The sequence below is a fragment of the Poecile atricapillus genome, chromosome 4 (genome assembly GCF_030490865.1).
Source record: "Poecile atricapillus isolate bPoeAtr1 chromosome 4, bPoeAtr1.hap1, whole genome shotgun sequence".
NCBI classification, from domain to species: domain Eukaryota; kingdom Metazoa; phylum Chordata; class Aves; order Passeriformes; family Paridae; genus Poecile; species Poecile atricapillus.
The window spans coordinates 48,274,606-48,288,910 of NC_081252.1; the positions used below are offsets into that span (position 1 = coordinate 48,274,606).

General features: G+C 35.3%; 1 protein-coding gene across 1 annotated transcript in view; it reads left to right on the forward strand.

Annotated features, from left to right (window-relative positions):
• Nucleotides 1-14,305, forward strand: part of SGCZ (sarcoglycan zeta) — a 228,935-nt gene that overhangs the window by 205,632 nt on the left and 8,998 nt on the right. Inside the window, exon 7 of the mRNA XM_058838251.1 lies at nucleotides 9,270-9,393. Coding sequence (XP_058694234.1) covers nucleotides 9,270-9,393 — 124 coding nt within the window. The remainder of the gene's footprint in view (nucleotides 1-9,269; nucleotides 9,394-14,305) is intronic.

The following is a 14,305-nucleotide window of genomic DNA, read 5'->3' on the forward strand; positions in this document are numbered from 1 at the left end:
GTAAAAGCCTGGAGCCAGAGAACACATCAGAAATTTTGACCTTAACTTGTTGGTTATCTGAGCAGGTTGAGAATGACAAAATCACCATGACTCTGTTCATCTATTTTTAGCCAGAAATCAAATATTAAACAAAACCTCATCAAAAGGTAGAAGATGCAGCAGAGTATAAAAACCCTTCTCCCTTCCTAAGCTGTTTTAATGATGTCACATTCTACTTTCAGTGCCCTTTTTTCATATTATAGTTTGGGTTTTTTTTTCATATTTGTGTTATTTCATTGTTTGGACATGTATATTGACAGAAACTTTTTTGCTTAGTCTTACCACTAGATGTTGAAAATAAGAATTTTTAACATACATATTCATACAAAAATAAGTATGGGTATAATGAAATTTGAAAAATTTCCAAAAGTTAAGCTTCCCTTTTTAAATATACATGTGATCTTCTCTTTTTAAATATACATATGTTTTTATTTATATATATATAATTTTAAAAATATGGAAGTAAACAGAGAAGAAAGCCAATAATGAAAGGTAATTGCTATGCAGACAGGACAGAGTAGAAACAAAAGGTAGCTGGGTATGGCTCTTAAACTGAAAGAATAATTTGCTTTAGTTTTTAGTGGTGATGATTATATTTGATATTGGAAAGCGAAAAGGCTATAATAGGAACCACGATATGAAGGATAAAAATACTGCAATCACGAGAGATAGAAAAATCCATACGGTAATTTAGGATACAGGAGCCTCCTTTTCTCCAGGCTAAACTACCTCAGCTCCCTCAGCCACTCCTGTGTCTTACACTGTGGACCCTTACCCAGCTCCACTGCCCTTCTCTGGTCTCTCTCCAGCACCTCAGTGTCTTTATTGCAGTGTGGGGCCCAGAACTGGACACAGGATTTGAGGTGTGGCCTCCCCAGTTCCGAGTACAGGAGGACAATCCCTGCCCTGCTCCTGCTGGCCACACTATTGCTGACACAGGCCAGGATGCCATTGGCCTTCTTGGCCACCTGGGCACTGCTGGCTCATGTTCAGCTGCTGTCACCAGCACCCCCAGATCCTTCTCTGCTGGGCTTATGATTATGTTTGCTTTATGATTATGCCATGCCATGGCTTCAGGAACCCACAGATGGGCTCCAAGCGCAGCTGTCTCAGCCTACACAAGATTATGAGAGTAATTACCCTATAAATCTCATCTGAAAACCCATATAAAGCTTGTAGCACTAGAAAGCATTTGCACAGTGCTGAGTTAATGAAAGACATGGCAACTTTACACTGTGGTTGTTGTGAAGGCAGCCGAGGATATTTGCTTACGTGAAGCTCAGTCATGTCTAATGTCAGGCACAAGCAGTGAGTGCTCAGAGTGCCAGAGGGGGATGTTGAAGGTTTCAGTAGGTGCCCTCCTGTGTGCCCTAGGCTCCTGCAAGGCTTGTTTCAGCTCTGGTTGCCTTTACACTGCTTTCAGATCCAAGCTGCTACTTAATTAATTCTAATTTCACATGGGTCTGGCCTAGGACTAGGCACAACAACCCACAATTTGTTCAAGCTTTTCATTTTCACAGATACTGCAGGTAGAAGTGTTTCACTGTCTTTTGAAATGGAAGTTGAGCAACAGTCCTCCATACCCAGGAGATAGTAGATACCAGAACTCATTTCTGACATGCTTTGGACTCTAAATACAGTCTTGTTTCACCATACCACCATTCCTGCATTTTCCTGTGGATTTTCTGATGAAACATGATTTGATATACCACTTATATGCCATAAAAATTGAACTATATGTCATTAAGTAATGTTGCTGTAACATACATAATATTTTCATTGCATGTCTCTCTTTTGATTCTAAGTGAACAGGCTCACTAATGCATTACTAATAAGGGCTACTGATATTTTTTTTTTTTTTCCATTTGAGCAATCTTTAGTTTCTTTAGTCTTTCCTTATATTAAATTCGTCCACAGAGATTTTTTCCTCACTCTAGCTGTTCCTTTTCCCTTTCTAGGAGTATCTCCATTTTCAGTGATGCTATTTTAAGTACTTTCACAAGAAAACAAGGCTTCTTAAATTTGCTGTGTATCTGTATATTCTCTCCTCTCATGTCTCTCATAGTTTGTGAAGCAGTTAGGCAGTTTCATAAAAGGCAGAAGATCTTTAGGTCTCTCTGTGTTTGCTGAAAGCCGGTGCCCATCTAGAAACAGTCTAAATTCAGCTCACAGTTGCTGTCACTTTAATTATTATATACACATGGCTTCAGAATACCCTCATCTTCTGAAACATCTTGCTTCATGGTCAGGTGAAGGTTATAGCGTGTGGAGTACACGCAGCAGTGTTGTGGTTGTGAGTGCAGAAGCGTGGTTGGGGCTCTTATCGAAGCACCGTATCAGAGCCAGACAAAGGATCTGGAGCCCATACAGACTGCATAAAAGAACAAGGAGGCTCAGAAGTTACAGGGAGTACATGAAGTTATGAAACTATTAGTTCTGCAGTCCACCAAACAGCTCCTATTGCTTCTATCTATAATTATACAGAGAAGTGCAAAGATAGCTTTTAGCCGTAGAGAAGAATGAATGATTTTACATGTCATATCCTGCAAATCACACTTTATCATTTGTTGTATCTCAAGATGGAATTCACTAGAATTAAAAAAGCTATTTGAGTTCTTCACAATCTACTATTCTGTTGCACTATTCAATTTTGTATTACAGAAAGTAAAAATATCTCTCTAGCTTGTTTGGACATGGCAGTTGTCCTAAAAAAGTGACTGAAAGTAAACTCACCAAACCTTTTCTGATTTTTTTTATGATGGACTGATTTTTTGATTTTCTTCTTGGAATGTTTGAATACAATCCAAATATGGGCCATTGGAAAGTATATTCCAAGGTCTCTGCTATGCTTAATCTGCAGAGTTTGAAGTAGACCTCTCAAAGGATCTCCAGCAGAATGATTTTCCATGAGATGCAGTTTTCTCAAAATGTGGATCAAGCCATGCCACAGTTTACCTCAGCTAAAACATATCTGTTTATATCAGCTTAAAACCCCTTTGAGAAACACTATAGAAAATATCATTAGACAATTACAGGTGGTCTGGACTGTTACTTCCTAATCATAGGAAGCTAATGGTTTTCAAAACTAAGACTCTTCAGACTCCCCCAGGCACTTTATCTTCAGATCTAACTCTTGACAAGCACTTGAGCATTTTCTGTGGGCATGTTGCTTCAATCTCTTTCTGACAAGATAGATTTCTATTTTAAGGAAGTATATTCTGAAAGACAACTCAGGTAATGGAGCTATTTCTGTAAAGAAAATAAACTTCATGTAGGAATGTTTAGCAGAAAGGCAGGGCATGTGTGGAAAGAGATTCAAGCCAGAATGAAAAAAAGGAAGATAATGCAAAGGAAAACATTTCGGGTAGAATGGGGTAGCTCTGTGTTGTCAGGACTATGACAAATCTTTTTCCCATACCTTTCCTTAAGCAACTGTTTTGGATTGTCTCATATCCAGAACTTTTTCTCACAGCCTGGAAGTTTTGACTGTCAAGCATGATTTGGTATTTCTCTAAGAAATAAAAGCTCATGTTCTAAACCTTCCATTTCTACTAATTTTCTTGATTTTTAAAGGTTTGGATTTTAGTTGACTTATGACTGCATGATTTTTTTGCTACCTGAGATGCCATTTAAGTTCTTGATTTGTTTTCTTCTCAATATTACTTCTGGTTTTGATAGCTTCCTTGTCTTTAGCTATTCTGGCTATGCCTTCACCCATGCTAAGAAGCAATCATACATTAAGTTCTCTTTAACCTTCCTCATATCACCTGCTTATTTAGTCAAACTCTTGTGTTAAATATTTGCTTTTTCCAGTCTTTCTCACTTTTCCTTGATGCTTCTTCACTCTTTCGATTCATTAAACAACACTTCTGAAAAATTCCTCAATGACCTTTTGTTCCTTTTTATTCCTTCTCAGTAAGAAAAGTTTTTTTTATTCTCAGAAGAGATCCTTCATTTTCTTATGTGGGAAGTTGTTTTTCTGATTTATCATCTATGCCAAATAACAGTAAAATATTCAGTGGTTTCAAGTGTTGCTATGACAATACAAAACTATTTGATTTAAATCTGTGGCATGTACAGGGCAATTAGAACTCATCTTTGATCCCAGTGAATTTCTAGGTTAGTGAAAATTTTCGAAGTTATAAAAAGGGCATGCTGACACATGCCAAAGTCAGTGACATGCAGAGCATGGACATAACATGAAATGCTGTACTGAATGCATTTTGCTATTCTGATTTAAGTCATGAAAGTTTCCTCTTTGTTGAAATTTATAATCCATGACTTGCACAGTTGGAAAGTGGGAGAAAAAAAAGGTCAATATTTACTGGTTCAGGCCAGTACTAATTTCAAAAACACTTATCTAACTCTCTGTTACTTAAAAGTTGTGTGTATTGTCAAAAAACTAGACAAATCATGCCAAAGATTAGGTTTTCACGTAAACAAAAGTTTCCAATGAACATATAAGAATTTTGCTTCTTAACAAAAAAACCCTGATGATCAGTAAACAATATTAAGAATGTTGAGGCTGCCTCCAAATTTACCCCTTCTTTTCAATAATAATAATAATAATAATAATAATAATAATAATAATAATAATAATAATAATAATAATAATCTTGAAAATATAAGCGATTTGTTAAAAGCATCAGAATACAACAAGCTTCAAGAAATATAAATATTCTGGAAATTATTCATATGCATCTTGAAGCGGTGCATATTTTGATACATGCAAATGTATCAAAATATTTTTGATCATATATATATATATATGGTAAAATGTGCATGTATAACCTTGTAAGTAGTATAAGTAATAAAGTTGGAATGATTGAATAATAATTTTATTTTCATATGATTGACCCTGTGATGTCAAATGTAGCTATTCAGGAATCCACTGTTTGAATAGTTACAATATCTTAATAAAAACCTCTAAGATTTTTTGTTGCCATGATCATAAAAGTCGCTGACTATTCTCTGTGTTGCCATCTGACCCAAGAAATGGACTGAGTGGAAAGCCTAATCTTCTCTATCACCCTAAGTGTTCATTGGACTCTTTTAAGGACACTTGGTCTCACTGGAGTATTCAGGAAATAATTTTCTTTTAGGATCAGGACAGCCAAGTCTTCTCATAATAATAGAAATTGGAAAAAATGCATATTTTGAATTGTTGAAGTTTTCTGGGAAACAACATTTTCAAAATTATTTTGAAAAAAATTCTTAATTCTAATTTGGAACAAAATTCTTTCACTCATGTGAGAGGAAGATCCTGCATTCTCTGAGGCTTTGTGGTCGAGGGTACTTGTTTAGAATAAAAGAGTAGGAAGAGGAATAGAGAGATTTGGCACTTCCATTTGCCTTCCTTCTCCTCTTTGCATGTCTTACCCACCCACAGTCACACCCCGCCACAACTCGACCTACAGGTAGCAAGATCAGTGGCACAATTATTTAAATCTATGGAAATCTACTAAAGTCTTACCAAGTAAATGTGTAGACTTTCCATTGGTTTTATATATGCAGTTTTTATTTTTTTTTTTCCCTAGCAGGGTTCCTATACTCACTGAATAAAACACAACATGTTGGCAAGCCTATCATGTATAAAAAGTTAAATACTGGGAAGTGTTGATTTCTTGACCCCCAAATATAAAGATGTCAATAAAGGGGAAATGAGTACCTGTTCTACATATGAGATCTCTAGCTGACGTGTTTTTAATTCACTGTTTTGAATTGAACTTGAATTCTAAATTGGTAGAGGTTTATATCAGCTGTTTTAGTAAGTAGCATGGGTTAGATACATGGCTTAAATAGACACAAAGCAAATAAATTATTCTCTTCTGCATAGGGGAATCTTTTATTTCCTTCTATTTAAGACATACATTCTGCTAGCCAACAGAAAAAAATTAACATAGATAAATTATATCTCACGTGAGTATAAGGGATATGCAGGCGATAAATCTAAAATATTGCTTAAAACCCAATAGGAAACCTTTTATTTTTGTTCATATTTTAAATTATTTTTCTCTAATAAAATCTAGGTCAGCTTGTAAACAGAAAATACAAAATGAAGAAAAAATGTTTCTGCATTTCTGATGAGAAATATTTTAATACCTTCAAAGGAACATATTAAAGATATTTTAAGTTTCCCTTTTCTAGCAATAATTCTTTCATTATTTCAGCTCAAATTCATACAGCTTTGATCTTATGAAATTTATCTTTTTTTCACAAGTTAACCACTGATAATTAAAAAGGAAAAGCCCTTCTCTGCTGTGGATAGACCATCTTGTTTCATCACATATAGCAAATTGACCAATTATATTATTTAAAAACTCTTTTTAAAAGCCTTTTAGTCTTCACTACAGTTTTGTGTTTTCTATCTAATAATAGCACTACTTACCTTCTCCATCAAAGCAGATTTTTGTTTGGGAAAGAAAAATTAATTCTATGAATAGGAGTCACTCATAATGCCACTGTGACAGGCCATCAGTAAATCTGAAAGGAAAGCAAATTCTCCATATTCTATTATAATAATACACTTTTCCGTGGAGGGATGAGCATTACAATGTGTAGTGTTACAATGAGTCTATAGTAGAGATTAAAGATATCAGAAATATGGCAAAGAAAAAATATTATAAAGAAGCTGCATATAAAACCTAATTTATCTCAAAACATTGAGGAAATAATCTATAATCTTTTGCATTTGCAGTAGTATGCTGCAGTTTCTTTTCAGACGTGGAACAGCCAAAGAATAACAATAAGAAAACTAAAATAGAACTGTAAAACAGATTTAGGCATTCAATTTTACTAATAGTTGGGTGGGGTTTTAAAATCTACTTTGATGCTCATCAGTCATTCCTTGACATTTCTACCACATTATTTGATTTCCAAAGACTGCTAAGAATCTCTATAGTCTAAAAAAACAAATTCTTCTCCAAGGTGTGGAGAAGGCTGATATTATCAACTTTTCAAATTTAGAAATTAATTGCCCAAATATCTTCTTTTTAGACAAACATATAGTTATTTATGCTAATGTACTTCATGAAAAGCTGTAATGGAACTAGACTAAACAACTCTAAGCTATACTGTCAAAAAGTTCTTTCTTTTTAAAAGGTAAAAGTTTATTATTCCAAGAAAACCAGAGTTTCTTGATTGATGTTTCTAAACAGATTTTAAATGTCCACATGCTAAAAAGTTTTACTTAGGTCTGAGGGATTTGGATGTTATGAAACCAGAAATATTTGCAACTTGGCTAAGACACATGAATTCAATGCAATAAATGTAGCTAACACTTTTGTCTTTATGATTATGTCATCTGAAACCACGGAGAAATGTTAATATTCCTGTAAAGTAGGTTATAAATCACAATGATAAGCTGCTGAAAAGTATGGAATGGAAGGATAAAATTATTTAACATTTATACCATTCAGTTTCCTTTTAACTTCAAGGTAAAACCTCATTAGGGCAATGGAGTACTCTCAGAAACCTCATTTCTGAGCTTTATAATTTACATAATTCATAGAATATTTTGGAAGTTCTTTTTCTGCTGACCTGTAGCCATCAAAAGTTCACAAACCACCACCTGAAAAGCACTTGTGTATGTCATTAAATAATTCATGATATTTAGATTCTTCCTCAGTACAAAGAACTGCAGAACCTTCTATCAACTTCTCCTTACAAAGCATCAAAGAAAGAAAAAATAGCCAAGCAGCAGCAGACATAGATATTCTTCTATTGATCCTATCTATACGTATCCCATGTATTTTTTCTTTTTTTTTATGTCAGTATCTATAAATTGTATTTTTATCTATCTGGATACCTGCTTTTAATAGCTTCATTTTGTTTGCCGAATAAATGCTTATCTTTTCCTTTTTTTTTTTCATTTCTTCCTTTCCCTGTTGAGTGTCAGTGACATGCAACAAACAGAAATGTTTCACAGAAACTATCTCAGTGACTTTCTTTGCATGTAAATGTGGCACTTTGGTTTTAAAATGGTAATCCCATACTGTTCTCTGTACTTCAAAAATGCAATAGTTGAAATACTTTGAAATGCTCTTGTTCCATTTCTTGACAGACTTCATCTGGCTTTTCTCCACCAAATTCTCTGTCAAACTTCTCTCTCCATTATACATCTAGTACCTCATTATATTTTTGGATAGCTATGACCCTAATACTTTGCTGAAGAGGGAAATACAGTCTTTCCTTCAAGCTGCTCAGTCTAGACATTTTTATCATTAACATATTTCATCTTAGGAAAAGCCCTTGTTCAGGTAAAGTGGAATTGTGTCCTGCCATTATAATACTAAGTAATAAATAGATCAAAAATTTTGTCTCTCCCCCTCATAGTGCTATGCAATAAGTTTACAACTCAACAGAATTAGAATCTGAATTACTGTTTCCTACTTCAATACAGTTTTCATCCTGTCATTTTCCCTATTCAGCACGTGAGCATGTTTTCTAAAAAGTCTTTGCATTAATACTTCCCTTTCAAGAGAAACCTCTACAATACTATGAGAAAGCACAGCTAAGAAAGTATCATACTTCTGCATCAAGGCTGATGAAGGATCTTGAGCATAGGGAAGCAGAAAGACTGACAGTAGAAAAAGAATTGCTTTGAGTAAAGATACCAAGAAGCAGTGATGTGTCTTAACCCTACTCTAACAGGGTTATATGAGCATAATGAGTATTCTGGAGAACAAAAAGAAAAACATACAGCTGCCCCCAAACAATAGCAACATAACTGATTTTCTTTCCCTCTCTTCATACATGAAGCTGCTAAACATACCCAGAACATGAATGAGTCTGTCAAGGCAACGTCATTTTAACTAGTTTCAAATCATTTAAAACATTTAAAGGTTTTGTTTTCTCTTTATTTTGTAAAGCATTTTTCATCAGTCACTAAGAAGATTGTAGCATTAAACTGTAATTACAGAAGCATTAATTGAGATGTGAAGATTCTTAAGTACCTATATTTCAGTGTTAGTACAGTTGGATGCATTAAGTGCTAGTGCCAGAAAGCATCACTAAACAGATAAGTTTATATCAGTAAGTCCTAAAATGCTTAACCTTTTTCTTTCTCTCTGTCATAAAAGACAGTCATAGAATCACATGTAGAATCTGGTTTTCCCTTGTTACCTTTCAAAATATGTTAGTATCTACCTGCATCGTGAGTTTTGAGGCTGGGAAGTTTTTGGTGGTTCAATTCAGTGCTTTTTTTCTCAGTGATTGTTTTTGGCTTTCAGACTTGAATCTCCTACTAGATCTTTGGTGATGGAAGCACCCAGGGGAGTGCAAGTCAACGCAGCTGCAGGAGACTTAAAGGCTACCTGTAGGAAAGAACTGCACTTACAGTCCACAGAAGGGGAGGTAAGTCCAGCCAGCAGAGAAATGTTCTACAGCTCTGCCCAGCATAACACAAACAATGTGAAGAGGGTTTATTCAGCAGCAGGGTAAGCAACACAAAAAGTGTCCTGCATTTGCCTTTGTTCAAGTAATTTTGGTTTACCGTGTTCAACTATTAATATTTACATCCTTTTTTACAAATATTTGAATCCCTAAGTTTCATTCACACTGAAAAACACTTGGTTAAATTAATACAGATAGGAATTACTTGTAAATTAAGAGTCAAAGAAAAAGCTTCCATGGAAGAGTCAGTTAAATGATACTGGTAAAAAAATTAATTTGGATTAATCTGTCAAAATAAGATAGAGAAGTTTGGATTAAATTGAATTAATGCATCATTTAACCATGATTAAGAGGTTTAACAAATTTCCTCTTCCTGTGGTGTAACTCCTTAATCTTCTACTATCTCTCTAAGAGAGACAGAGTACTTCCATCATATGTTCTCTCCTGTTTCACTAGTGTCTTGTTTCAGGTATCAGTGATAAGTGGTTGACATAAAAAGATTTTGGTAAAGATTCTTCATGTGTAAACCTGTGTGAACTAATGAAAATGATTCAAAATGGGGTCACTTGGGGTGGCAGTCTGTATTGCAGAAATGAATGAAGTATTGCTCATATGGGAATCCTTTCATTCTCAGGTCATAAAATGATAGAACATTAAAAAAAAAAAAGGCAAAAAACTTGTTAAAGGCTATCAAGAGCTCTCAGATTTCTACTTGGCACTTTGGAGAAATTTATAGATTTTCAAATTGTTCTCAGAGGGACTTGCTACATTACAGCATTTTTGAAAATCCATGATGTAAATATCTCATTGAGAATGGAGCTCTTTAGAAATGTTTTGCTTTTTGTGTTTGTATTTTGTCTTCTCTACCAAATGTTTCCAGATATTTTGCATACTATCCAACATAATCAAAACCAAACAGAACCAACATTCATATCTGTGACAGATAGTTCCCTGGAATGCACACTCTGCATTACAATGCAGACAGGAACATCTTGGCCAATATACTGCATCAAAAGCCTGTTTTAATAACACTTTTTATTGATGCAAGTACCTTTCCAGCATAATTAAAGCACTATGTTTTCCTAATTTAGAGTCTCAAATATTTATAAACTACATGCTCCACCTTATTTTTGAGCTTCTCCAAAAGTAAGCTCTTCCCCCAGTCTCTCATCTTTACATACCACATCACTGTTTCCTAACATTGCTGAGATAGAAGTAAAAAATCTAATCCTCTTTAAATGTTGTCCTGCCTCACTATGGTCCTTTCTGTGGGTATTTTTGAGTGTAGAGGTTCCTGTAACCTGTCTTGTTTTCCCTTCACAAATCCCAACCTGGCCAAATCTACTGTTTCCTAAATTTATTAACATAAATTTTACAAATGGAATGTATTTCTTTGTTCTTTCCCTTCATAATATTGCCTGAGGGGAAAAGTAAAAATTAACTTAAAATTAACATTAAAAAAAGAAGCCAACAGAAAGACTGTCACGTTTCCTTAGTCTCCCATTATTCTTTAAGCAGAGATAGTTTCTATATTCTCTTTGTTTCGTATCATACACCTTTTCATATAAATATTTTGTCTGTGGATCCACCAGGTTTTTTCTCATATCAACACTGTGATTTAACTGAATGACTTCTTGTTTTTCTTCAGTATTTACTAGACATTGTTGGAAAGGTAGTTTTGGAAATAGTGTCCTAGGACTTCAGTTGGACTTTGACAATGGGAATACAAGAAAAGATAGAATGCCTATATTATGTATAATTCAGAACTGGAGTTCAATTCAGTATTAAATGTTTAGTAGTAAAAAAATGCCCGTGAAAAGCTGACTTTTCTGAACTTCTTATTAAAAATAAATATTTTCTCTATGTGGTAAGACTTTGCATATTATTTTCTACATACATGTTAGATTGAAAATTATCAGAAAACAAATTACCAACCCTTCTCCACTCTTTCAAAATGAACTGTTCAATAAGTATACATCTGACAGAGTTCAAAGTCTTGAATGCTTGCAATTTCAGTAAGATCTGAAATGAACTGTAGCCTAAATCCACAGAGAAATTCTGTCCTGAGGTCTGACCAATGCCTTTATAATCCACTGTTAAATCTCTTCCAGTGCAGAGGGTTAGAGGAAAATGCAGTAACACTTTGGAAGGCACATGACAGGCACCACAGCATTACCTGTTCTGCAAAGTTACTGTGGCCTCGTTAGGGAACTGCGGACTAAATACAGCCTGGTGTGAGGAACCAGGGTAAAGATCCAATGGATTAAATATCTACACAACAAAATGTTGATTACTTTTCCTCCCAACAGATAAACCATAAATTAGCAGACAGTATAAACAAAAAATCTTTAAATGTTTTATAAGAAAACACATTTTAAAATGACAAAGTATCTGTATTAAAAAATAATCTTCATTTTAGCCTAAGAATTGAATGCCTTATCAGTCAGGTTTTCTCCAGAACGAAATTAACGTTGTCTTTGTGAATTGGATCTGTGAACCATTTTCATGAGACAATTTGTACTAGAAAGAAATGCAAGAGGTTTTTTATTATTTTTCTTCTGGTTAGCTAAATTTATTTTTAATGTATTAAAATTTCACAAACCCATCAAAGATGTGAATATGTATTTTTTTTCTCTAGCAAAGTTATTGCCCTATTATGGCTATGAAAATGTCTATGTGGCACATGGAATCAACCAGTTATTCCCATGTTAGAGAGCATTATGCATTTACTGATTATGAAACATAGATTTTCCTTTTATTTAAGAATAACTTCAGAATATTTTTAAGAACATGTATGTTTATGTAATGCTTTTCCTCTAGCTTTATTTCTATTCAGTATAATCTTTAGCCTCCCACATCACAAACTGAATGCCTCTGCAAGCATCCTGAATTCTGCTGTTTGATACATTTTCTTTTTATTTACTGCAGTATTATAATAATCCTTTTAGCCCTATTACACATTATAATGTGTGATCCCAGACTGAATACTGGGGGCTGTAATTTAGATTCAGATTCTGCTGCCCTTTCTAAAGCTCTTGAGCTGCACCCTTGTGAGTCAAGGCATCAGCAGAATCCTTTGATTCAATTATAACTTGGCATTTAATTGTGAACTATGTATTATTCTATAAATAAACCATAACCAATGGTTTAAAACAGCAATCATTTACAATGAATGTGAAATGTGAAGCTCCAGGCTACAGCTGAATCCACTAGTTCACATAAGAAAAAAAGAGACCATTTCTTGTCTATAAATTCAGCACAATGGCTGCTGGTTCCCTACTGCTTCTTCACATAAAAGTATAATGCAAAAGTACAAATCAATTTTTAATTCTGTAGATACTTGATTTTACTAGATATAAAAATGCTCAAATTGAACCTGAAACATGTAATCATATAAAGATAGCAAGCTGAAAGGTCTATTTGATGGTATCCACTCACTGGCCTAACAACTAATTGTAACAGTTTTGACCATCCAGAATCACAGAATGGGTCAGGTTGGAAGAGGACCACAATGGGTCATCTGGTCCCACTTCGCTTCTAAAGCAGGGTCATTCTAGAGCACATGGCACAGGCTTGTGTCCAGATAGTTCCTGAATATCTCCAGTGAGGGAGAATCCACAACTTTTCTGGGCAATCTGTGCTGGTGCTCAGTCACCCACACTGTAAAGTTCCTTCTCAGATTTAGGTGGAACTTCCTGTGAAAGAGTTTCGGCCCTTTGTCTCTTGACATGTTCCTTGGCACCACAAGATCCATTCTCTGAGACCCTTTGTGCAGATACTCATAGATATTGATGCGGCCTCTCCCAGATGTCTGTTCTTGAGGCTGAGCAGGCTCAGCTCCCTCAGCCTTTCCTCACAAGAGAGATGCTCCAATCCCTTAATCATCTCTCTTGCCCTTCACTGGACCTGCTCCAGGAGCTCCATGTCTCTCTTGCCCTGAGGAGCCCAGAACTGGACACAGCACTCCTGATGTGCCTCACCAGGGCTGAGTAGAGGGCCAGGATCCCCTCCCTCAACCTGCTGGCAACAATGCTCTTCCTTATGCACCCCAGGATTCCACTGGCTTTTTTGGTCACAAGGACACTCTGCTGCCTTATGTGCACGTTGTTGTCCACAAGGACTCCCAGCTCCTCCTCTGCAGAGCTGTTTTCCAGCAGGTCAGCCTCCAGCCTGTGCTTGCCTCTGTAGAATTTCAGAATATTTCTCTCTGCCCATCTCTCCAGCCTGTTGAGGCCCCTCTGAAGGGCTGAACAACATTCTGGGGTATTATTGGCTGCATCAGTCTCTGAAGCAGAAGGCTGCTAAGTAGGCTCTGCTCTTAGGAATCTTGAGCAGCTGCTATGTGTCTTTCCAAGGAGCTTCTATGTAAGTTAGGCTCTGCACTTTGCATCCTGTTGACTGACCAAGATTAAATCAATAAAAGGTGAAAGATGTACAGAGGCTTCTCATCTTTACAAATGTATTAATATTAATCACTTTGTCTATGACCTTTTACCTATTTACTTCTTTATGCCCTTGTATTTCCTGGTCAAATTACACTCTGTCATAGCATCGTTTGTATATTTTTTTGTTTCTGGCATAATGAGGCTAATCCCTCATTATGGTAAGGCTTGTAGCTGTCACATTAAAAATGAGCAATATTCTTTAACAGAAAAAGTTTACTCTAAATCAGTGTGGCAGACAAGAGGTAAAGTTTATATTTACTGTTTTAGCACAGCGCATTTATTGAAACACACAGACAATATTATTTTATAGAGTCTAACAAATGCATGTAGCATTAACATTTGATCTATAATCTTATCCAGTTCTAAGTCCAGGAGATTAATATCTAAGATTTATCAATATTTAATAAAACTACAGTAATCTTAACTTG